The sequence below is a fragment of the Neurospora crassa genome, linkage group III (assembly GCF_000182925.2).
Source record: "Neurospora crassa OR74A linkage group III, whole genome shotgun sequence".
Taxonomy (NCBI): Eukaryota; Fungi; Ascomycota; class Sordariomycetes; order Sordariales; family Sordariaceae; genus Neurospora; species Neurospora crassa.
In genome coordinates, this window is record NC_026503.1 from 2,733,381 (window position 1) to 2,757,142 (window position 23,762).

At 51.3% G+C, this 23,762-nt stretch overlaps 7 protein-coding genes and 2 non-coding genes across 12 annotated transcripts; 5 read left to right on the forward strand and 4 right to left on the reverse strand.

Moving 5' to 3' along the window:
• Nucleotides 1–1,725: 1,725 nt before the first annotated feature.
• Nucleotides 1,726–3,247, reverse strand: NCU00132 (hypothetical protein). Its single transcript, XM_951092.2, has 2 exons — nucleotides 2,826–3,247; nucleotides 1,726–2,726 (listed from the first exon to the last, which is right to left on the reverse strand). The coding sequence occupies exons 1-2, from the start codon at nucleotides 2,944–2,946 to the stop codon at nucleotides 2,146–2,148; spliced, it is 702 nt and encodes a 233-aa protein (XP_956185.1). The 5' UTR covers nucleotides 2,947–3,247; the 3' UTR covers nucleotides 1,726–2,145.
• A 946-nt stretch (nucleotides 3,248–4,193) lies between these two features.
• On the forward strand, nucleotides 4,194–6,729 carry NCU00133 (FACT complex subunit pob-3). Its single transcript, XM_951093.3, has 5 exons — nucleotides 4,194–4,451; nucleotides 4,608–4,830; nucleotides 4,887–5,380; nucleotides 5,439–5,810; nucleotides 5,868–6,729. The coding sequence occupies exons 1-5, from the start codon at nucleotides 4,441–4,443 to the stop codon at nucleotides 6,463–6,465; spliced, it is 1,698 nt and encodes a 565-aa protein (XP_956186.1). The 5' UTR covers nucleotides 4,194–4,440; the 3' UTR covers nucleotides 6,466–6,729.
• A 483-nt stretch (nucleotides 6,730–7,212) lies between these two features.
• NCU00134 lies at nucleotides 7,213–11,419 on the forward strand. 2 transcript variants are annotated; one of them, XM_011395458.1, is made up of 3 exons: nucleotides 7,213–7,695; nucleotides 7,857–9,411; nucleotides 9,470–11,419. In XM_011395458.1, the coding sequence occupies exons 1-3, from the start codon at nucleotides 7,684–7,686 to the stop codon at nucleotides 10,981–10,983; spliced, it is 3,081 nt and encodes a 1,026-aa protein (XP_011393760.1). In that variant the 5' UTR covers nucleotides 7,213–7,683; the 3' UTR covers nucleotides 10,984–11,419. The 2 variants fall into 2 exon arrangements, with proteins under 2 accessions (XP_011393760.1, XP_011393761.1); XM_011395459.1 differs by lacking the exon at nucleotides 7,213–7,695 and having other exon boundaries at nucleotides 7,759–9,411.
• A 20-nt stretch (nucleotides 11,420–11,439) lies between these two features.
• On the forward strand, nucleotides 11,440–11,541 carry NCU15648. The gene has a single exon (XR_897871.1). It is a non-coding gene; the product is annotated as a 5S ribosomal RNA (ribosomal RNA).
• Nucleotides 11,542–12,301: 760 nt separating this feature from the next.
• NCU15234 lies at nucleotides 12,302–12,373 on the forward strand. Its single transcript has one exon. It is a non-coding gene; the product is annotated as a tRNA-Arg (tRNA).
• A 259-nt stretch (nucleotides 12,374–12,632) lies between these two features.
• NCU00135 lies at nucleotides 12,633–14,582 on the reverse strand. 2 transcript variants are annotated; one of them, XM_011395460.1, is made up of 4 exons: nucleotides 14,421–14,582; nucleotides 13,862–14,314; nucleotides 13,095–13,688; nucleotides 12,633–13,020 (listed from the first exon to the last, which is right to left on the reverse strand). In XM_011395460.1, the coding sequence occupies exons 2-4, from the start codon at nucleotides 14,188–14,190 to the stop codon at nucleotides 12,843–12,845; spliced, it is 1,101 nt and encodes a 366-aa protein (XP_011393762.1). In that variant the 5' UTR covers nucleotides 14,191–14,314; nucleotides 14,421–14,582; the 3' UTR covers nucleotides 12,633–12,842. The 2 variants fall into 2 exon arrangements, with proteins under 2 accessions (XP_011393762.1, XP_011393763.1); XM_011395461.1 differs by having other exon boundaries at nucleotides 13,862–14,443.
• Nucleotides 14,583–15,165: 583 nt separating this feature from the next.
• Nucleotides 15,166–17,643, reverse strand: NCU00136 (mitochondrial translation optimization protein). The gene is made up of 2 exons (XM_951096.3): nucleotides 17,487–17,643; nucleotides 15,166–17,379 (listed from the first exon to the last, which is right to left on the reverse strand). The coding sequence occupies exons 1-2, from the start codon at nucleotides 17,603–17,605 to the stop codon at nucleotides 15,345–15,347; spliced, it is 2,154 nt and encodes a 717-aa protein (XP_956189.2). The 5' UTR covers nucleotides 17,606–17,643; the 3' UTR covers nucleotides 15,166–15,344.
• A 315-nt stretch (nucleotides 17,644–17,958) lies between these two features.
• Nucleotides 17,959–19,140, reverse strand: NCU00137. 2 transcript variants are annotated; one of them, XM_011395462.1, is made up of 3 exons: nucleotides 18,646–19,140; nucleotides 18,490–18,578; nucleotides 17,959–18,419 (listed from the first exon to the last, which is right to left on the reverse strand). In XM_011395462.1, exons 1-3 carry the CDS (start codon nucleotides 19,128–19,130, stop codon nucleotides 18,325–18,327), a joined length of 669 nt encoding a protein of 222 aa, XP_011393764.1. In that variant the 5' UTR covers nucleotides 19,131–19,140; the 3' UTR covers nucleotides 17,959–18,324. The 2 variants fall into 2 exon arrangements, with proteins under 2 accessions (XP_011393764.1, XP_011393765.1); XM_011395463.1 differs by having other exon boundaries at nucleotides 18,042–18,419; nucleotides 18,490–19,042.
• Nucleotides 19,141–19,279: 139 nt separating this feature from the next.
• Nucleotides 19,280–22,687, forward strand: pre-1 (pheromone receptor-1). Its single transcript, XM_951098.2, has 4 exons — nucleotides 19,280–19,485; nucleotides 19,563–20,993; nucleotides 21,050–21,575; nucleotides 21,652–22,687. The coding sequence occupies exons 2-4, from the start codon at nucleotides 20,351–20,353 to the stop codon at nucleotides 22,655–22,657; spliced, it is 2,175 nt and encodes a 724-aa protein (XP_956191.2). The 5' UTR covers nucleotides 19,280–19,485; nucleotides 19,563–20,350; the 3' UTR covers nucleotides 22,658–22,687.
• The last annotated feature ends 1,075 nt before the right edge of the window (nucleotides 22,688–23,762 follow it).

The following is a 23,762-nucleotide window of genomic DNA, read 5'->3' on the forward strand; positions in this document are numbered from 1 at the left end:
TTGGTTTGGTGCTCATGGGGAAAAGAAGGTGTCACCATTGCACACCCGTGGTCAATTTTCCCACAATGCATACGGTAGGATGCTTCAACCGCAAGGGTACCGGAACAAGGACCCTTGCGTTACGGTCCTCCCCACCGCGGGGCACTTTAGGACCACGGAGGATGACGGACGGCTGGGAAATGTGGAAGGTGAAGAAGCCATGCGCCAAAACAACCGCAAACTTGTGATGCATGCACAGTACGTATGTAAGTACCGGTACCTGCTACCAGCTACCAGCTACCAGCTACCAGCTGGGAGGTATGAAAAGACAAGCACTTGCGATACGTCGGTCGTTGCAATGCCGGCTGGGTTCCATGTAGCAAGGTAAATCAAGATCCAGGCAGCAAGCTTCTGTCATTGACAAACTATTCAACTTGCGAGAAGCTCTCTTTTGAGATGATAATGTGATACTTTTGAGTTTCAGTTATTGAATGTCTTTGTCAGGAATCGATATTGTAGAATACTAGCCATGATAGTGCCGTTCTAAAGCGACGACGCTATTCGCAGATTTAAGTGAAGTGATGAGAAAGGGCCGAGAACACTTACACACTGCCATCCTCCACCCCAAGAATACTTGACCAGGGTCCATCTGTGTTCCAAAAAGACAACATCAACAATGCGCCGTCTTGCTCTCGTTTCCGCCCCAATTTCGATCTCAATGTCTCCCACGCTACTTCCAAATAAACTGTCCTCTCCATCCTGCCCTCTCTTGCTTTTACCCTCTTGTCGTTTGCCGGATAGTCGGGCCGCGTACCAGCATCCAGGGCAAAACCTCGGCAAAACCATTTCGGAAGCCTAGACTAGGAGTTGGCCGTAGCGCCGGTCGTTGTTACTAAAGAGTGATCAAAGAAAGAGCCCGGCAGGAATGAGATCCAATCCATTCAGCCGCCACGGGTTTTCAGCTCACCTCCAGCTGTAAATACAGTTTTACCCTGGCTGGCTGCAGGGCGGGCAAACGGCGCAAGGCAAGGCAAGGACAAGACAAGGCAGGGCATGGCAGGGTAGAACAGAGCCGCTTCAGTTGCTTCGACAGTCAAGTTTCAACTTCGACTTTATGTTTTATTTATTCGTGATGCTAGTTGCATCAGCACTTCCAACATTGGGATAGCCATGTAGCGACGGTCAATTTGCCAGTCCAAAGCAGCCCGAGCACTTTCTGGGGGCCTTAGATGCATCCTCAGCTTTGGCACAATAGTTTCTAGGTTGGCCAAGCCACTCGGATGATATTACGGATCATAGAACCGAGTCGGGTAATTCTCGGCCTCGCCAGCGACTGAAAACACAACATCGCCGCGCGGGGCCTGGTAAACTGGGCTCGGCTGGTAGACTTAAGGCCCGCCTTTCCATTGCGCTGCCCCCCTTTGCTTGCTCACGAGTTCACGACAATTCGCTCAACTCAGATATGTGGATGTGCATGTTCTGCTGCTTGCCGCCGTTGTTGATGAAGCTAGGCGAGACATCCGGTCGATGTCCACCTGAGCCGCTTGCGTACTTCTCGCTTCGACTAGTATGTAAGGAAACCCTCTTCCAAATGTACTACTTTCACTCCAAAGCTTCACGTTTTGTCTTTGTTGGTTTCCATCTCTTGGCTGCCCCTTAGGATTCCAATCGCACGTCTCGCTTTGCCCCAGCAGCGCATTTTCACGATTTTATTGCGAGTACATTCGTCGTGTGTTCCGTCGGGTTTGGGTATTTCACGACCTTAAGACTTCGTTGCTAGGTGTAGACACGTCCCGGAATCATTCGAAAACGATTGCGATAAGCTATCCTCTAGGGTTGAACTATCGTACTGCTACACTTGGTCATTGTATAGATGCTGAATGTTAGAAGTATGTCGGAGGTCCAAGGGTTTGGTGCATCGCCGAGTAGGAAACATGCGACCCAACAACACGAATCCAAGCCACTGTTGCCAATCTTTCCAATCCTGCCAAACGCCTTCACGATGCCTGTCCCTCAACGACCCTCTTATGATTCTGAAACGCCGAAAAGAATTGCCGCCAACCCAAGCGTTCTAATGCCCTTCTACAGTCCGAGGAGGCGCTTGGGCGTCTAGATGAACCATGGCAGGAAACGGAATCCCACTGCAGGCTCATTGCCTAATGTCCTTCATGGTAACGCCCGGGCTACGTCGTCTCGGTCACCAAGCTTCCGCTTGCTGTTTCTCGGGGAGCCGCTCGGGGAGCCGCTTTCACCCTCGGTCCATTCCATAACTTCCCATTCGACTTGAACTGTACCACTCGTATTCTGGCTGCGACCTTTGGCCGCGCGAAGAGTACCGAGTCGGCTGCCCTCAAGCAAGCTGTCCAGCCAGGGTAGGCCTCCCACAGTCTGTCGGCCGATATACGTTACTTCTCCCTTTCCTTCTTGCTTCTTCGTTTCAGGTTCATTCTCGCTTTCGGAATCCGGCAACATACCCAAGTCTTCCAGGTCCGCTAGATCTTCTGGATGCAGGCTGCCCAACGATAGCTGGATAAAATCAGCTTCGCTACGAGGTTCCTCGGACCAGTAAGACAAGGGGGTGCCGCAATAACCGCAAAAGTGGCGCATAGAATGCTGTTCAAAGGGCGAAGTGTAGGCGCGATGGATCATCGACGTCCTTTCGTCGGGAGAAAACGAGAGCGTCGAGCTATGGTACCATGGCAAAGGTACCCGCAGGAAAGCAGCCAATGGTGAGGCATGGGAGATATCTGCATTGGCAACATTTGGTCAGATGATCTATACTCCTAGCAAAATGGAGATAGTGATCGGAATTTCCTGAGAGTCAGTATCGCTGGACAGGTTCCTACATTGAGAAGGCGGTGGGTTGAAGATGACTTGCGCCGCCTGTGTAGTGGTTTGCGGAAACTGGATGATGTAACGATTGCGGCCGCATTGGCAGCCACCACGGAGGGGACGCTCGAAGCTCATCTTTGAAAAGGTGTAGAAACAACAAGGCAACAAGAGTGATTGATGGTGGAAAGATTGATTCAAGCTTCGTTGGGATCCTTGGGGGGCCAAGTAAGTGTGCAAGTCGGAAGTTCGGTATACTAATAGCTCCAGCTAAGGTTCAATTGAAGCAGGCAAACAAACGGCCCAGGCAACAAAGGAGAGCTTCGTTCTGTTTGAATAAAGAAACCGAGCGAAATATGACGATCAGGGCAGACGAGTGACGGAAGGAAGTCGAGGCGGGGCAGCTTGAGCGGGTGTGCGGGATGCCACCAGTTCAAGCATGTAATACGTCAATCGTGGGGTGGCGTATAAGTGCCCCTCGTGGTCTCCAGGTCAAGGCCGCAGGCAGGAACGTCTACGACGGGAATTGTCACCTTCGGTGAGCGAGTCTTCCGCCCTTGTGAAACAGCCAATGGGCACAACAAGAACGAACTAACTTGAGAGTTATGTTTGTGTTCAAGGGAAGAAAAAGAAAGAGATCAAGAAGTGGTACAAGGCAGAGAACATTACCACTTAAGGTGACTAAGTACCTCTAATACAATCCCATGTCATGAAACAGGCGCGGAAGATATCATATGCAACCACTTAAAGCTCCACGCGCTAGCCCCACATGCTTTTTGGGGGGTTGACGATATTGGGAATCGCGCCCATGTCCATGAACCGAAGCTATGTTGAGTTTGTTTAGTAGATTGAGAGTGGCAACCCAAGTGGCATATTTGGAACCAGTTGAAAGCTTCAAAATGCTCTGACCAAACAAGGAACGCTTGTCGCGAGGGGACACTTTTCCCACGTAACGAAGCGACTCGCTTGGAACGTCCTCTTTCCCTCCCGTGTTCAACGGGCCGAGCACTAGCGGAACGAATACAAGCAAGAAGGAGCGAGATACAAAGAATTCAAATGTGAAAAAACCACCCAACATAATTGTTGATCCGTAACTACAAGAGAATGGAAGGTGTTGTGTTACTGTAGATCGCGACAGATTGGAGGACAAGAGGACGCAGTTTCTTTTAGACATTCAAGATGATACAAACAGTGAATGACTCTCAGAGCGACAAGAAGGCCTGTGTGTCGTTGGCAAAGCTTCCTTGGAAGGTGACAACTGAATAAAGTGGTGGTGTTCTTGCAGGCTTGGGAGAGAAATCAGAAGCTCACAGTTGCCACGCGCTACAACCAAGCTGTTGCCCACTGCGTAGACCCTACACGTACAGTAGTACTGCGACTTGCCACCTGCCACCAGCATGGGTCGTCGCCTAGCCCAGCGGAATGCCACCTGCCAGCCGAATTAACCTTCAATTAACGAACTGGCCTAGTCGCGACACGGTCAACTTTCTCCGAGGCACGCGAACCTTCAGTTGGATTGTTCATCAGTATTTGCTTGCAACACTTTGCAATCACTGCCACAACATCAGACGCCATTTCCAACTTGTCCATCAACCCCAACTCACCATTAAACCAGTTGGATAGAGGGGCAATATGGCTGCCATGTAAGTCGCATACCTTTCTGGATTTCATGCTTTCGCGCGCTCTTGCTCGTCTAACCCTGCGACGACGGATGTGCCCCGCTCCATCTACGCCGTAGGGCACGGCTTTCACCGGCGGAGATCACAGCTCAGTGCCATTTCTAATACCTTCATTTACAGCGAGAGTTTTGACAATATCTACTTGGATCTGTCCAAGGAGAGCGGAAAGTCGAGATTCGCGGAAAATGGCTTGGGATGGAAACCTGCGGGTGGCGGCGAAGCGTTCACTCTCGACTCGAGCAACATCGGCGGTGCTCAATGGAGCAGGGCGGCGAGGGGCTATGAGGTTAAAATCCTATTGCGAAGCTCTGGCGTAGTTCAGCTCGATGGTTTCCACCAAGAAGTACGAAACCTATCCACGCGCCATCGAAGCGAAGGAACGCTGACGTGTTGCCACAGGATTACGAGCGCCTTAGCAAGATCTTCAAGAACTGGTACAGCGTGAACCTCGAGAACAAGGAACACTCTCTGAGAGGATGGAACTGGGGCAAGGCTGAGTTTAGCAAAGCCGAGCTCACTTTCAACGTCCAAAACCGACCGGCCTTTGAGATTCCTTACTCCGAGATTTCCAATACAAATCTTGCCGGAAGGAACGAAATCGCAGTCGAGTTCGCCGGCAACGATGGCGGCAAGTCGAACGGTCACAGCGGAACAGGCGGAAAGGGCAAGAAGGCGTCGGCCGGCAAGGATCAGCTGGTCGAGGTGCGCTTCTACATCCCTGGAACGACAACACGAAAGGAGGCCGAGGGTGGTGAGGCTGGTAGCGACGCCGATGAAGAAGAGAAGAACGCCGTGACTCTGTTCTACGACACCCTTATTGAGAAGGCCGAGATTGGTGAGACGGCGGGTGATACTATCGCTACATTCCTCGATGTGCTACATCTCACGCCCAGGTACGTGGAAACTGCACGCTGGTTGTTGATCCTTTTCCGGTGCTAACTCTCCCGATAGAGGACGTTTCGACATCGACATGTACGATGCCTCCTTCCGTCTCCGTGGCAAAACATACGACTACAAGATCCAATACGATGCTATCAAGAAATTTATGGTGCTTCCCAAGCCGGACGATCTCCATTTCTTGCTTTGCATTGGTCTCGACCCGCCCCTTCGTCAAGGTCAAACACGTTATCCATTTGTGGTGATGCAGTTCAAGGCGGACGAAGAGGTGACTCTTGACCTGAACATCACCGAGGAGGAACTCAACGGAAAATACAAGGACAAGCTTCAGAGCCACTACGAGCAACCACTTCATCAGGTTGTGGCGTACATTTTCAAGGGACTTGCGAACAAGAAAGTCACTACACCAGCCAAGGACTTTACAACGTGAGTTATATCTGTTCATTTCATAGCCAGCAACGGTACTGACCTAGGAACCCGCAGGCACCGTCAGCAGTACGGCATCAAGTGCTCTATCAAAGCCAGTGAAGGATTCCTCTACTGCTTGGAGAAGGCGTTTATGTTTGTCCCCAAGCCGGCCACGTACATCTCATACGAACAGACACAGTCCATCACGTTTTCACGCGTGGGCGGTGCGGTCTCGGCATTGTCGACGTTCGACATTACAGTCCACATGAAAAACGGCGCGGGCTCATCCCAATTCAGCAACATTAACCGTGAAGACTTGAAGGCTCTCGAGGAATTTTTCAAGCTCAAAGGACTGCGTGTCAAGAACGAAATTGATGATGACACCAACCTTATTGCCGCCGCCTTGGGCGATGACGACATGGCTAGCTCGGACGAAGAGGCCGTCGGCCCCAAGGCTGATCGTGGCTCCGCTGACGAGGATGAGGAGAGCGTGGATGAGGACTTCCAGGCTGAGTCCGAAAGCGACGTGGCGGAGGAATACGACAGCAACCATGAGAGTGATGGGTCGGGCAGCGAGGAGAGCGACGTCGACAATCGGGTCGATGATGAGGATGAGGATATGGATGATGACGAGGGAGAGAAGCGCCCCAAGAAGAAGAAGAAGACGGCTTAGGTTTATTTTTCATGTTGGCGCGTCGTTACTTGTTTGATTAAAAAGGCAGATCACAGGCTGGAAGGCAGGCAGGCAGCTGGGTATTTGGGGCGTTCCGGTACTTTCGTGACACGAATATGTGTTAATTCTGTATTTTCTCTACCATATATCGATACGATACTTGGGGCGTCAAAGACGACATTCCCAACGGCAGTGTCAAACTAGTATCTCGATGTTCCCTCAACTTGGGCGCGCAATGGAGCTAATGAACACTGAAGAGCGGCAGGCAGATGGTCAGCTACCTAGTTGATCCGTTATGGTTCTTTTTTTTCCCCTTCGACTACAACGAACATAAGACATCGGCACATCCTTTGAGACTTCGCTTCTTCTTCAGGGCCGCAGGATGGATAGAGGCCGTACTCCAAAAGTACGGCATGGAATGTATCAGCCTGCAGGGCGTGCAGGCGGTTGAGGTGGGTATCGCTCTAGCGGTCAAAAATCTACCTACCTGGTAGGTAGGTACCTACCTCTATGCGTTCCCGCTCTGTCTACACTACACTAGGATGCACATTCCTTCTAGTGTACATAGTGGTGCCCTGCGTGGCCCGGTGGGCACTTCGGTTGATGCGGAGCGGTCCCTGCTGAGTGCGCTTCGGCAGACTTCCATTCAGCTGGGCGGGCTTTAATTCGGCTCCAAAGTTAAGCCCCACCAAGGCGGTGGGTATGACCCATTTCCGCGTTCCTCCTCCTCCCTTTGTTTTCTGTCGACCAGTCCAGAAGCCATTGATTGGTGCCAATCATCAGCTCACGGCCTCTCCTTGGTGCTGTATCGGACAGCCACACCTGCACCGTGATAAATTTATTCTCACTCGTCCTGGTATTTTTTGAGACCTGATACCGCGCCCAAAGGAAGCATCTGCCTGTTTCGATCTTCACGTCCCGGAGCAGGGAAAAACAAAAGTACCCGATTAGCACCGCAAAGGAGATTTACAGTAATGGAAGCCAACTAAAAGGTTCCCGCCTTTGGAAACCATGTCTTTTTGGCGCTCCGCCTGCTATCTTTGAGAATGCCGACTCTTTCTTGACCATTGCTGCCCCGGGTTATTTTACAGCACTTTGACCAACAACTAAACCAGCAAACAGCAGCCAGACACAACCACCGCCGACGTACAAAACATACCACGAATCCTTTCAACCCGTTTTTCTCCCCCTCGAACTCTTCCTCCAAACAGCCATACCATGGACGCCCAGGTAAGGCTGCTTTTCCCCCAGCGTGAAAAAAATATCATCCCCGCAAACTCGCACCCGCCGACCCCGCCATATATCCGTCTGAATGGAGGGATCACAATGTACCTCTTCGGCACACGTCATTTCTCTCTGTCTTCTCGCGCTGACGGTCGTTTCTGCTACAGTTTGAAAAGGCGATTGAGATCGCCTTTGATCCTCGTTCCAGTCATGCCCTGAAGTCCCAGGCGCTCGAGTTCCTCAACCAAGTCAGGACCGACGTCCAAGCATGGCGTATCTGCGCCGCGCTCTTCACGCGAAGCCCCAGAGCATCCGACATCGTCCGCCATGTCTCCCTTGAAATGGTCAATAACGCCGTCCACTCTCAAGGGCTGGACGCCCCCGATCTCGCCTTTGTGAAAAATTCTCTACTCGACTATATCACACGCACATATGGTCCTAACGCTCAGGACCAAGCCGACCCTGCGAACGTTCAGAACAAGCTCACACAAACCCTCACGTATCTCTTTGTCGCTCTTTACGGCGAAGGCTGGGAAACTTTTTTCGACGACTTCCTCGCCTTGACCAGCTCCCAGAATGGTGCTTCAAGAGACAACCTCAGCGGCGTTATGCTGTACCTCCGCATACTAAGCTCCGTCCATGACGAAATCGCCGACCTCATGATCAGCCGCCAGGGAAACGAGTCGAAGAGGAACAACGATCTCAAAGATCTAATTCGAGAACGGCATATGCAGAAGATTGCCATGTCGTGGCAGGATATCCTCGCTCAGTGGACAAATAAGCATGATGGCGTGGTAGAGTTGACGCTTAAGGTGATTGGGAAATGGGTCAGCTGGATCGATATCTCCCTTGTCGTCAGTCAGGACATGCAGAACTTGATCTTGCCCTTGGTTGGCAGAGTTAACAACACGAGCAACAATATTGATACCGTGAGGGACACCGCCATCGATACGTTGACGGAGATTGTCGCCAAGAAGATGGGACCGAGCCACAAGATGGAGCTGATATCGTTCCTTAACCTCGGTGGCATCATCACAGAGCTGCTTGCAAGCCAAGGACTGCACGAGTTCAAGGGCACCTCTCGTTACGACAATGACCTCGCAGAAGTCGTTGCGAAGCTCCTCAACACCATCATGACGGACGTAGTACGGGTTCTGGAGGACAACAAAGTCGACGCTGAGACCCGAGCAAAGGCCGAACGTCACCTTCAGGATTTCCTGCCGGCCCTTCTCCGTCTATTCTCAGACGAATTTGACGAAGTGTGCTCGACGGTTATCCCTTCGCTCACCGACCTTCTGACGTTCCTTCGTAGGGTCGGGACACTCCCTGACAGTTATTCTCAAATGCTTCGCCCTATTCTGAGTGCCATTGTTGCCAAGATGAGATACGACGAGACTTCTTCCTGGGGCACTGAGGATGGAGAGAGCGATGAGGCCGAGTTTCAGGAGCTCCGAAAAAGGCTACAGATTCTTCAGAAGAGCGTGGCTGCCGTTGACCAAACTTTATATATCGAATTCTTGAGTAACCTTGTGGGCAACATGTTCGCAACGCTGGAGCAGCAAGGCCCACAAATGGACTGGAGGGATTTGGATTTGGCCCTGCACGAGATCTACCTGTTTGGCGAGCTTGCTCTGCCAAACGCCGGGCTTGCTCACAAAAGCGAACCCAATGTCGTTGCTACCGAGCGTCTTGCTGTCATGATGAGCAAGATGGTTGAGTCTGGTAAGAAGATGTCTCATCCCGAAAGGTCTGCTGGATTTCGAGCTAACAACTTCATTAGGCATCGCAAACTTCCCCCATCCAGCTATTCTGCTTCAGTACATGGAGATTTGCGTGCGCTACCATGCGTTCTTCGAGTCACACCACCAATACATTGCTCCCGTGCTGGAGAATTTTGTACACCTCATCCATCACGAGCACCCTAGAGTTAGGACCAGGTCCTGGTATCTTTTCCTTCGGTTTGTGAAGCAGCTGAGAGCCCAAGTGGGCAATGTGGCGAAGACTGTTATTCAGTCGATCAGCGACCTTTTGCCTATCAAGGCCGAGGTGCCGAGCACTGAAGCGGAGGACGATATGTCCTCGGATGAGTCTGATCACTCCGCCGACGCCATCTTCAACGGTCAGCTGTACCTTTTCGAGGCCATCGGCTGCATTTCATCTACCTCCACCACACCGGAGACTGATCAGGCTCTCTATGCTCGCTCGGTCATGGAACCTCTGTTCTCCGATATGAGCGTACATCTGCCCCGTGCAAAGTCTGGCGATGCGCAGGCCATCCTCCAAATTCACCATATTATCATGGCCCTTGGTACCCTAGCCAACGGTTTTGCCGACCCGAACCAGTCACAGAACCCCAACAACCAGCGTACGCCACCACAAGCCGTCTCTGCAGAGTTCTCCAGGGCGTCCGAGGCAATCCTGGTTGCTCTTAATGAGCTTAATACCAATGGGGAGATCCGTGCAGCATGCCGCTCCGCCTTTTCCCGTCTTCTTGGTGTACTCGGGGCTACCATTCTCCCACAACTGCCCCAGTGGATCGAAGGGCTCCTTTCCCAAAGCTCCAGTAAGGACGAGATGGCGTTTTTCCTTCGCCTACTGGAGCAGATCGTCTATAACTTCAAGGGCGAGATCTATAACATCCTCGACCTCCTCCTCACCCCGCTTCTCCAGCGTGTGTTCGCCGGTCTCTCTGAACCCATCAACGGAACCGATGACGAGATCCAGCTGCAGGAGCTGCGTCGCGAGTACGTGTCGTTTGTACAGGTTATCCTGATCAACGAACTTGGCGGCGTTCTCGTAAGCACATCCAACCAGGGTGTCTTCGAATCCCTCGTGAACTCCATCATGACTATTGCCAAGACCATTGTTCACGGTAACATCGTGGCCAGTCGCATTAGCTTCAATGTGCTTGCGCGGATGGCTCAACAGTGGGGTGGTCCTGACGTCGCTACCATCGGCGAAAATCCTACCGCCAACGGAGTGCCCGCGCCCGCTTTCCCGGGATTCGACCAGTTCATGCTCACCCAGTTCCACGCTGCGTGCTGGGAAGTCATGCAGGACATTAACTTCAGACCTTATGCCGATGCTCAAACACGGCAAATCCTGAACGAAATTACCGGTCTAGAGCAAATCATCTACCTCAAGACGGGCGAGAAGTTCATCAGTCACTGTCAGACGGTTACGTTCCCGGCCGTTGGCATGGGTGCCGAGGACTTCTTGCGTGCGCTCACTAGCTCAACGGACCGCAAGGCCGTGATGGCTTACTTGCAGCAATTGCTCAAGAGCCGGCGATAGAGTCGCATGTGTCATGTGTCTGATGGTTCAACGGGGGCGAGAATTAGAGTACAAGAAGGTGGGTGGTACTGAGAAGGAGGTGATGTGGCTAGGAGATGAGGATACCAGAGGAGGTTGCAAACGGACAGAGGCGAACAAAGTTGAGGGAACTCAATGTGGATGATAGACTGTGGAGGTAACCTTTGAGAATTCCGCATACATACCTACCCACTTATATATCTACCCCCTTCTGAAAAAAGTTAAATCATGTCGAAGGCGTCAAGGACAGGCAAAATTCATACCCCTATAATCGGTTTTCTAGTTCAAGGTCTACATGGTTTCGGTAGTCTCAACCACTGCTCGCATCATACAGAAAATAGACAAGTTGTACAGTAGACAAGGCACAACAATTATGATATCAGGGAGGCTTTATAAGATGGTTCTGGATCGAAATCCATCACATACGGCCATAGATGGTGGAAAACTCGGGATCCCGTCCGCTCTCCCATAGATAAGCCACCAATCGCTTGACTAGTAGTTGGGTCGGTGACGACCAGCGAATCCCAGGTGCTGTATGTTTCTGTTCCTTTTTTCTATTTCCATCTTTTTGTCAATATCTTCTCGATCTTGTCTTGTCGTTCCTGTCTGCATCTTGGACACGCGAGATACTTTTGCCACTTCTTTTTGTTCCTACTTTGTTTTTTGAACTTTCTAGACTGGCGAGCACATGGTTGCCGGACCTGAAGCGAAATAAGTTTATAGCAAAATGCCCAGAAATTCGTGATGACTTGTCGTAAGCTTCACGTACAGAGTTGAGCTCTTTGCCGAGTTCATGGTTCTTATGGTTCTTGAAGTTGTCACGTCTCTCTTATTACGCCCTCCTGGTTGTGTTGTCCAGAGTAGTAGTGTTTCTGATATTGTCCTTTTGCTCTACGTGTCTATATGCTGGCTAACGGGCAGATGGGCTACGATTTGGTGCCATCGACGGCAGGTCTTTTGCTACAGGCGGGTAGTAGGCAAGATTGTATTGGACGGTTCATTTCTAGAGAAACTGATTCCTCGGACGTTTTCTAAAAGAGAAACCGCGTCCTCTAGAGAACAAGTCGCACTGAATGCACGGTGTCCCATGGATAGGTCCTCCGCGATATTGAATATCATAAGCTAACGTTGTTACGGTATTGAAATCGACACGGGAACCATTCGTCCTGTGAGCACTCTTGCGAGTGTAAGAAAGCCCCCGACTTGTATACCTAGTTTGCAAAGAATTCACACAATTGCACTTCACCAAAGTGTCAAGATTTGTATATAGTAAAATGGCTTTTCTCTTATAATCATTCAAGGTCCGCTGGCTCAATGGCAGAGCGTCTGACTACGAATCAGGAGGTTCCAGGTTCGACCCCTGGGTGGATCGGCTTTTTTTCCCCAGATTTTTGCCCCATTCCTTCACTATCTCTAGACCCCTTTTCGTTTTCTTTTTTCTTTTGCTTGTTTCCTGTTCTTTTGAGTGAGGTAACTAGGACAGCGATAATTGATTACAAACACATTCTAAGTAAGAACAAGTAGACTGTGTTGGAGGTGGCGTGTAAATATCGTCGATCAGGCCTACACGCCGAAGAAAACACACAAGGTTCAGTGTCTAAAACAGCCGATATACCTCACCAACGATGGTGGTCCGAAAAAAAAAAAAAAAAAAGAAATATTCACGACTATGTTGTATCTCTGTGGTGCGAAAGGTTAACGCCGGGCTCAACTTTTGGGCGCGCCTATTAAGGTTGCTGTAGTCTCTCAGGGCAACCATCCCAGTGCGCTTGATTTGCAGTGTTTTGGAAGCGAAAATCACAACCATCATGCTCCTAGCACTCGCTACCGTAAATTGATCACTACTGCTTGGTGGCCGTCTCATCCTCCACCTTCTTCGCCTCCACCTCATCGACCACCTTTGTGTTCCCCTCCTTCTCGGCACCCTTGGGCGTAGCAGGTTGCGTCAGAATCTTGACAGCATCCTTGCTATACACATAGCTAGCACCGCTCCAGATCGTCGTGACAGCAACGCCATATCTTTTTGACGCCATACCTTGTCAGTCATCATCTTCTATCAAAACACCATGACCCATAATTAGGAGAGAACTTACTGCATCACCATCAAGCTCCACGCCAAATCCAATGCCGGCACAACCGGGGCCACAGTCGTCAACCCCATCAACCCCAACTGCAAGGCGGTGTTATACTTGCTGATCGCTGTTGGTCTGACCTCCGCACTGGGCAGCGAAAAGTCCCAATACCGTGCCATCGTCTTGGGCGGCGGCAGCGAGATCCAGCGGAAGTACAAAGCAGAAATAGCCAGAGCCACGTCCCTTCCCAAGATGATAACGGCCAGCCAGACGGGCAGGAGTCCCTTGGTTGCCAGCGCCACGGTCAGCACCGTCATCAGCGTCTTGTCGGCCATGGGGTCGATGATGGTGCCGACCACAGTACCCTGGTTCCATTTCCGCGCAATCCAGCCGTCCAAAAGGTCGGTCACGCCCGCATAGGCGAAAAGACCGAGGGTCCAGGCATGATGATCGTGTAGGATGCAGTAGCCGATGAAAGGGGCGGCGACGAGGCGAGAGAAGGTCAGCCAGTTGGGGATGGTGTGGATGTTCTCGCGCTTGGTGATGGCACCGGTCTGTGGGAGGGCGGCTTTGAGCGCTGCTGTGGTTTTGGCGAGGCGAGATGGTGGTTTTGGTCTTTGAAAGGAGGGAGTGGGTTAGTAAAGTGTCGGGTCATTTGTATGTGAGTTGAGATGAAAATTGGCACGAGGGCACTCGGCGACTCAAGTGAAGTGTATGATGAGATGAGCCAGGACAGAATCAAACTACTTGGCCAGATCAACTCATGTCTTCATGTCATCATGACCTACCCGCTCTTGTCTTCCTGACTCCTCCACCACTTGGACACGGTAAAATGCCTAGCACGCACAGCAGGCGCAACAGACAATCCGTTGTTCATGCGACCTCGGGCTGAACATGACTGCCATAGTGAATGTGACTGCAGGAGAAAGATGGGCGTTTTCAAGCCACCATTTTGGTGGCGATGTTGCTGAACAAACGGCCTTGAGGTCATCGACTGGGAAAGAGAAGCGGAAGCGGAGCGCAAGCCTAACAAGGGCGAGGTGTTAAGTCGCAACATGTTGAAATGAGTGATTGGTGTGGACGTGTAAGAGCTGAATGAATGTGGTGAAGATCGCATGGAGATGGCTCTTTCGTCACTGCATTCTCGCCCCGTCAATCATTCGTCGGCTGTACGATTTCGAGAAGAATACCGGATTTAGTAGGACCGGGACTTTGCTAGGCGTCGCAATGCTCCTCTTCCCCTGTCGATGTGGGTAAGTCAGAATGGCTTTTTTGTTTCCTTGGGGGGAAAAAAAAAGGAAAAAAAAAAAAAAAGGAGAAGAGCAATGACCACAAAGTGAGGCGCACACGATGTTCCCAAGACACCCACGACAAAACGATCTGTTTACTCAAGCCCTGCCTTTACGACGGATCGGTACAAGATAATTGGGACGACGATCCGCCCTCATCCGTCGGCGCGGACGTTCGTTGGTGGGGTGTGAACGGAGTCCGCCGGGCCTTGTACCTCGCAGTAGGTTTTGCCAGCAATCGGATGCACGGTGCACCCTCGCATTTTAGTGCATCAGATTTGTTTCGGAAATTTTGATACAGTAAGGTGCCCTGATACTGCAAGGCCCCCTTATTGCAAATGCCCCCATATTGCAAGCCATCTGGGCTGCCCGAATTCTTTTACCATATAATACTGCAAACTGCAAACTGCAAGCCCACCAAGCGGCCCTGCCCATATAATTTTGCACTTTCTGAGTGGTTGTCAGGGGATTCAGGCACCCCTGTAACCTCCTCGACAGGGGTGTCAATAGCTGGAGTGGGGCTGTCAGTGGCTGTCAGAACCCCAGCGGCCCATCTACCAGTCGCCCAGTAAATGCAAATGCCCAGATATTGCAAGTCAAATGCCCTGCCCGAGTGGTTTGCATTATCAGGGCACCTTACTGTAGGTCCTCTACCATCGGCCCCGCCCGGCCGATAAAGTGGGACTGACACCGGCCTCATCCCGGAGCCCCGAAACCGGAGCATCCGCCTTTGCTCTGTCCTACTGTATTGTTACAGACAGCTGTTAAGTGAATTGCCTCTCAAACTGAGGCATTGATTTTTCATACAATCGGTAGGACTTCACTCTCTATATACCAAGTATTATACATATTGACAAATTCTACTCCAAAAATCAACCTGACCTTCCCATCCAGTATATGCTACGCTTTTCTTCAAATGCTATCGTTACACCAGACACCTTTCCCATTTTTGGTGATATCTTCAATCATCTCGGCCAGCATGTCAGAGGTCAGCAGCCCTCATCTTAGCATCCACAGTCTCCATATCACCCTCAGCAGCAGTCAACGCCTCACCAACGGCGTCAAGGTCTGCTTCGGGCGCCTCTTTGCTCCACTCGGATGCAATCTCCTCAAGACCTCCGGACCTGCTACCGCTTTTGAGGTCCCCATTCCTCCTCTTCACATACGCGAGCAACCGCATGCATCCAGCAGGGGTAATACCTTCTATCCTTCTTGCCTGCGCCAGACTCTCGGGCCTAGTGGCCTTGAGCACGCCCTTCTCGGCCAAGGAGAGGCTAGCGATCTGGTCATAGTCCAAATCAAGCGGCAGCCTGAGATCCTCCTCGCGCTCAAACCTGGCCCGCTCCAACTCGTGCTTTTCGATCTGGGGGGCGTACAGCCCTTCGATGAAGGTCCGCTCGCGCACGCGTTCCGAAAAGTCCATCAGCTTAGGCACAACACCCGACTCATAGAGCTTTTCGATCGATGCTCCTTTGAAGCAGAGAATCTCCAAGGCGCTGCGCCTGCGGCTGTCCGCCTTGACGTCGAAGCCGGCATTCTGCCAGGCTTGTGGGGACAAGATGGTCTCGCTGAGGATGCGGCGCAGTTCGGCCATCTGGCCGTTCTCGTCCTGAAAATGGCTCCAGCGACGGTCGCCGACGACGCCCCAGTTGCGGCCGAGGGCGGTCAGACGCGAGTCGGCGTTGTCGGACCGTGTGGTCATGCGAAATTCGCTGCGCGAGGTGAACATGCGGTAGGGCTCCGAAACGCCCTTGGTTATGAGATCATCGATCATGACGCCGATATAACCATCGGCCCGCGAAAGGGTGACGGGTTCAAGACCAGTAGCGGCCCGGCCGGCGTTGATTCCGGCGACAATACCCTGGCCTGCTGCTTCTTCGTAGCCGGTGGTACCGTTAATCTGTCCGGCGAGCCATAGACCGCGGATGGCCTTGGTCTCCAGTGTGCGCTTCAGGCTGCGGGGGTCGACATAGTCGTATTCAACACCATAACCGGGTTGGGTCATTATGACGTCCTCAAGGCCGGGGATGGTGCGAAGCAGTGCCAGCTGTGCCTCGGCGGGCACAGTCATACTCAATCCGTTCGGGTAGATGATGTCGTTGTCGAAACCCTCGGGCTCCAACCACACAAGATGGCGTTCCTTCTCACTAAAGCGGATGATCTTGGACTCGAGCGAAGGGCAATACCGAGGTCCCTTGACTGTCTCGCGAATATGAATCGTCTTGTCGAGATTTGCGCGCACAATCTCATGTGTCGCATGATTGGTGTAGGTGGCCCAGCAGTGAAGTTGGTCCTTGACAGCGACAGCTTCGTTTAGGTAACTGAACGGGTTTGGCGGATCATCGCCATACTGCTTTTCGAGAATATTGAAGTTGATGCTCTTCTTGTCTAACCGTGGCGGCGTTCCTGTCTTCAAACGCCCGAGCTTGAACCCGGCCTCCCTGAGCGACTTGCTGAGACCAAAAGTCGCCTTCTCACCCATGCGGCCCGAGGGATATGCTTCCATACCGATGTGGATTTCGCCGCCGAGGAATGTTCCTGTGGTGATGATCACTTGACTTGTGGGCAAGACCTCGCCCGACTCCAACCTGACACCAGTGATCTTGGATCTCGCTCCGTTGGAAGGATTATCGTTTTCGGAAACTACAATGTCGGATACACTGTTGTAGACCAGGGAGAGGTTGGGATATGATTCGAGCTCTGCGCGCATGTGCTTCTTGTATAGCGCTCGGTCGATCTGGGCGCGAGGACCCCAAACGGCGGGGCCCTTCTTCCGATTGAGGACTCTGAACTGAACACCGGCTTTGTCGATGACACGGCCAGCGAGGCCATCGAGAGCATCAATCTCGCGGATCATGATTCCTTTGCCGATACCACCGAAACTAGGGTTGCAGGAACAAACACCAAGGTTCTCGACGCTGGGTGTCACTAACGCCGTCCTCGCGCCAGCGCGGGCAGCCGCAGCGCACGCCTCGGATCCAGCGTGACCTCCGCCAATAACGACGACATCAAAGGGCCTGGACAGTATCGAAAGAGCTGGTCAGACATGGTACTTTCCTTTTGGCTTCGGAATAGGTAGATGGCGATAGTGTGCTTGTCGTTGACTGGGTGGTCAAGTACTCACCTCGCATCGGATTCGACCGTCGCAAAGGTCCTCGTCTTGATGATGCCAGTGCTCCAAAACTGGTAGAGCGGCCGCCGAAGGGGCCGGCCAAGGCTCCTAGAAATCAGGAGTTTTGACATGGCTGAGGTTGTGCGGATCGCATGGAGGCAAAAGGGTGAAGACAGTGAACATGGGCAAGCAATGTAGCGGCCCTGACCGGAAAAAAAAGTGGACCCAAACTGACCTGGGGCTTTGGTACCACGCCGCGGGGTCTATCTAGCGTTTACTTTTCACAGCTGCTGCTGCCATGTAGCTAGTAGGCATCAGGAACCCCACGTCCCCGATCGACACCAAACAAACACGGGGCATGAGCACAGGATGGCAACACCTACCGTAGAGACTCGCGAAAATCGCCATAGCCATTGCGCAGGAAACAAAAGACCTAAAAGGTCTAGCAGTCGCATGGCGATCGTCAATGAGCATGGACGTGATTGTTGGATACCTCTGACCCTGCATTGTCTATGGCGAAATTCTGCGAGTTTCAGACGGTAGACGTCACAGTATCAACCTTCAATATGCATACGACACATGGAAGCTCTGCAAATTCCAAGAAAGAGAGATAGATGATGGTACATGGGTATAAAGGAAAGAACTCAGCTTCGCGAAGCTATACACAGCGTCCTGCTGAAACCCAAAGTTCGTAATTCGTAATCGACAGTCATATTTGGCGTACATGCCCCTGGCCCATCGTACAACGACCGGACTCCATCGAGCCCATTCGTGAAACCCTCAGTAACAGTAGCGACGCCATCAGCGAACGGCAACTGTCGATTGGCCATAAGCCAAGCTCAGCCCAACTTTACTGCTGCTCCTGGGCCTCGCCCTCGGCCTCGGCCTCAGTCTCGGTGGTCTCGCGGGGTCCCGTGTAGGGACGGCGGAGGACCTCGATGTTGCCTATAGTTGTTGTGGGTTAGCAATGAGCAGATGTGAAATGGAACGGCGCATTGGTGCTGATGTGACGTACGTTGAAGGATGTTGACGGCTTGTCTGTTGCGGCCCTCCTCATCGCTCCAGTTCCTCAGGGACATGTCGCCCTCGACGAAGACGGTGGTTCTGTCGCTGGCAGTCAGTTTTATCGTTCGAGAGCTGACTACACACCACTGGGGCTAGAGTTACGCACCCCTTGGGCAGGGTCAACAGGAAGTCGCGCGCCTTGCCCTCGACAAAGCTGGTAATGTTAAACCAGCTGGTGACGCGGTCGCTACGGGGACCCGAGTTGCTGGCGACAGCATACTTGATCATCTCACGGCCCGTGCTGGTAGCGCGGACCTCGGGGGTGTCAGCAAGGTTGCCGATGATCTGGACGCGAGCCACGCCGCGGGCGGAGGTAGAGCTGAAAGAGCGGACGGCCGGGCGGGCGGCGGCGCCAAAGACGGGGCGGAGGAAGGCGGACATGTTGAGGGCTTGACTGGTTGGGTTGGTCGGATGGGTGGTGTTGAAGCTGTTGGAGGATCGGATTTGGACGTTTACTATGTAGACTTTAGCTTCTCTAGAGGGGTTCCAGCTGGCTTCTAGACGTTTCAATTCGTCGCGTCCAGGTCCCCAAATCCACCACCGATTTCTTTTCTCCATGATGCATGGGGTCCGATAAGATAAGAGATCCATCCAGTTAGCGTCGGCGCTGCTTCCGTACGTACCTGTGTAATGGCTGTCTATGTGCACACCATGGCGTCAAAAAAGCATCTTGCCCACACTACACTTAACACTTCCCTAGCTTTGCACTGCAGCCAACACCGTAACTTCAATTTAACCGTTTCCTGTGATTTCGTTGTTCTCATCTTCCATTTCTTCATCACACCAACCATGGCCATCAAACGGTGGGAATTTCTTCTTCTGATGTGAGCTCCTCGGAAGTCTTAGGTCGATTTCCGAAATTGGATCCCACTCGACCGACTGCCTCATCAGGCCTTGTTGTTGATATCACTCATCACCAAGTTACTATCTTTACCTCCCTTGATGGGTAACATATCACAATCTACAGCAGCTTGATCTTCAGCCCTCCAAGGACGATGGCAACTAAGCAAAGACCGGCAACAGGCAATCTGCTACCCACCGGAAGCCACCCAGCTTTCCGGGACCGGGCGTTAACAGCCAAATCCCGAGCGCGCTCTCGGTCGGCAGAGCACGTGGTTTGTACCACCACCATGCTGAGGATCTCGGGTTACACTCAACGGCACCGAAAGAAGTTACACCAACAAGCTCGATTCGGCCGCTTCTACTATGCCGATTGACAAACGGCAACTACACTCCATTTTTAAACAACCGCGATGCTAAGTTTGCTTTCGGGAAAATGAGCCTGCGACAACTTACACGTTCTTTCTCCCCATCTTTGGTTGAGGCCCGCGCTAAACCGCTTTTGGGTTTGAATAGAGCCTCAATAAGGATGCTCGGTTTGAATACACTACTCTATAGTAGACATCGGATGGCAGACTCATTCATCACCTACACCAAACTTTATTGCTTTTGGGTTCGCTCCACCAGCGCGATTGAGACATTCCGTCTTTCCCATTCACAGATCTTTCCTATAAGCTGCCGTCTCTGAATAGATCAATAGATCATGCTACGACCCGACTCCATTCTAGCCATCGTCGGCGTCATGCCTCTCTTGAACTTCCTCTTCTCATTTTAGCCCCTGCTTTGACTTTGGTTTTAACGCTGATATCATCGCCATCCTCGCCTTTGTCGTCGCCCATTTGATGTCAGCCCTCATCTGTTGTCCCATTACGCCAATCACTCTCTGCTCGGACTTTCGCGAGTTTCTGTATCACCCGTGCATCGAAAGCACAGAAACATCCGTCACGGGTCTATGAAGAAGAGTTTTCAAAATGAACAACACTGATTCTTGGGCAAGTGTCGCCAACATTACCACCCCCTACACGACCACACCCGAAGAACGACTTGGCCCTCCCGCTCCTTACACCGATATTGGCCTCCAGGTCAACCTCTTCTTCAGAGTCTTTCTGGGCATCCTCGGAATCCTCATTCCTCTCGTGCCTGCGAGGCTATTATGGATTAATGGCGAATTTTCTGCCACGGTACATTGCATGTCGACAGTCACGCTCAACTTCTTTTACGTCGTCAACTCGCTCATATGGCGAGACAACAACGTCAAGAAGTGGTATGCTGGCTATGGGTGGTGCGATTTCCATACTTACGTCTTCTTTGCGGTTGAAACCGTCTTTCACACCACTCTCTTCGACATCATGCTCGGTCTTGCCAACAAGATTGGTAACCCGCGCGTCACCAGCCTCAGTCCTAAGGAAAAGAAACGCAAGGACCGAATTTCGGCCCTCATCATCTTCGGAAATCCGTTGTTACAGGTCTTGCTCACTTACTTCATCATCACGCAACGGTACGACGTCTTCACCCTTGCCGGTTGCAATGCCGTCTTTGATCCCAATGGCGTCTTCTTTGTTTTCTTCATTCTCCCCTCGCCAGTCTTCACGGTTGGGGCAGCAGGCTTGGCAGGTAAGATATACAGTCAAGTCCATGGAATGTTTCGTCATCGCTTACAATGTATACAGGAGTTTGCTTTTACAAGTACCGACAGCTGGAGAAACTCACTCGCGAAGTCCTACCAAGTGATGATAGTATACGAACCGCGAGACAAAAACGCCTGCGGAGAAAGCTCTACTTTCTCACTCTCTCTATTCTCGTGTTAGTTGTGCCGATTGTTTGCGTCTTCTTCGTCTTCAACCTCATTCAGGGTTGGCCGTGGACGCTGCCGTTCGACCTTCATCGCATTCACGCCAACATCAACTTTGTCTCGTTCACAACGACGGAAAGAATGCAAGTCTCCACAGTTCTTACCAATTATGTTCCAGTGGTGAGCTCGGTGGCCATTTGCATCACCTTCGGTACAACAGTTGAGGCATATAACCAATATCGCTTGGTTCTCGTTTTTCTTGGCTTAGGAAAGATTTGGCCCAAGCTGTATCAAGAATATGACCCCGATGAGTCTGAACCACCATCTGAGCTTAGTACGCAAACAAGTTCGCAATCGTGGTGGTCATCCATGACGAAAAACGGCAAAAGGGGTACAGTCACAAGGTATGAAACTCACAAGCCTCACAACATAACCATCACATGAGACCATCTGGATGCTAACGTACAGTTGATTGAACAGCTATAGTGGAAACGACTTCTCTATCCTTCCTAATACCGAGGACATACCCCTCACAAACCGACTAAACCCTGCACAAACTACGGGTGAAGGCTCTCATACCGGTCCCCGTTCTCCATATGAGGAATTCAGAAAAGAGTTCTCGGACTTGTACCCTAGCCAGTCCTCACCCACAGCAAATGTCGACCATAATCCCTGGCCCGATTTGTCAGATGATCCCTCCCCTCCAGCGCGCAACCCATGGTATCTCCGACCGAATGCTTTCCACGTCCCTATCACATTGCCAATGCCACTATCACCCATTTACATACCATCCCTGCACGCGGGTCAAGCAAAGAAGACGGAGGGAAAGCAGAAACGGACGACTGTTAACAAGCTTTCTCAAGGCTACACCACACTCAGCAGCTCCTCCACAACAATCCTACCGCCTTCGAATTCACCTACCTGCCCTCTTCCGCCGATTCCAACCCCCACATTCTCCTCAAGACATTCACCACAGGAGGAGCGATATCGGGCGACGAGAAAGGCACAAAAACAGAAAGAACCAGATACGCTACACAGCACAGGCAATGGGACACTGAAGAACCCATTGATGCCAGCGGCGCCATGGAGTCCCTTTGCTTCCAGCCACACCAACACTACCCTAGGAGTTGACACACGCGTGTGGTCCCAGAAGGACAAAGACGACTCTGCAGGCCATGCCCAAGACTCGCCAATCTCCCATTCTTCTCGTTCAACCACAGGACCTCCTCAGATTTCACCGCCGCCATCATACAGTGTCGCTGTCGGCCAAGAATTCTCCTTTGCTTCCGCTTCCGATCGATCGACGGGACTCGGAATCAGTCCGCCTGAAAATCAACAGATTGGGACGGCGTTAGGACATCCACCGAGAGGCGGGGTGGTCAGGGTTGAGACCCATATAGCGAGTGAGATTGAGGTTATTGGTGGTTCTGGACGTGATGATGGGAATGATCATGATGATGATCGACGAAGTGGAAGGGAGTGGTAGGTGAGGGCGATGGAGGCGCGTTTTTTTTTTTTTTTTTTTTTTTTTTTTTTTTTTTTTTTTTTTTTTGGAAAACAGAGCGTTGGTTTTGTGGGTTATGCGTTTGTGTAATAGCAGGTCATTTCGGGGCCTTCGAAAAAGTTAATGGTCGAAAAGGATTGAGCTTACGGTTGAAGAGTGAGTGTCTGGGTGGGAGACATAATTTGGCTTGGGTGGCGATCTTTGAGGGTCCGTGATGGAGATACCCCCTTTTAAACTATTCTTCGAGTTTGCTTGATGCTATAAGCAGCCCTTAATCCTTTTGTCCAGCCTATGTTTATGGGCTCCATTTTTCATTATACTTTCTATTCACTTGACGGCTCTTGGCTTACGTACGGATACTCAACCAAGAACGAATGTCCATTTCTGTCCGTAGCAGTCCGACATCCAGTGAGTATTTTGGCCACAGCCATCCAGTTATGCCTCATCCTACCTACTCATGTATTATACAGGTACAATTTTACTTATGCACGCATTATTTCATAAGTTTCCACTTGAGACATACGAACGTAGTGTGTTTCTGTTTCGCATGGCTATGGCTGCGGCCATGTTGATGTACTTTTAGTCGAAGGTATACGACCTAGGGTCGTAAAAGCACCGCACGATGAAGGGCGGTCTGGTACTGTGTGTTCTTGACGTGTTTAAGATCAAAGTGTGCAAGATTTGTAGCAATGAAGGATAAAAGAGAAGCCAAGATGTGGATTCATCAGCTACATACTCCTAATCAGGTCTCCTGAACAATCTCCTACCACTTTAGGTCATTGACGATAGTGTGATGGAAGTTGTATTGACAATGGCATGTTCAGTCGTGGTTTATTGAATGACATCAAATCTTAGGACAAGACAAGGGTGGATGGTTAGGTAACAGTGGTAACCATGGGAGCTGGAGAAAAGGCATAATGATGGATATTGACTATAGTCTTCAGGACGGCTTTGATCAAATAACTGTCTGTCCATGGTCATACGGCAGCCTTTGTGCTTTCTTGAAAAACCTGCTTTACATTTTTCATATGTCTTTCTTTGACTTCAAGCCGAGCGTTCGTATACACATTCCATGAACTAAATAATG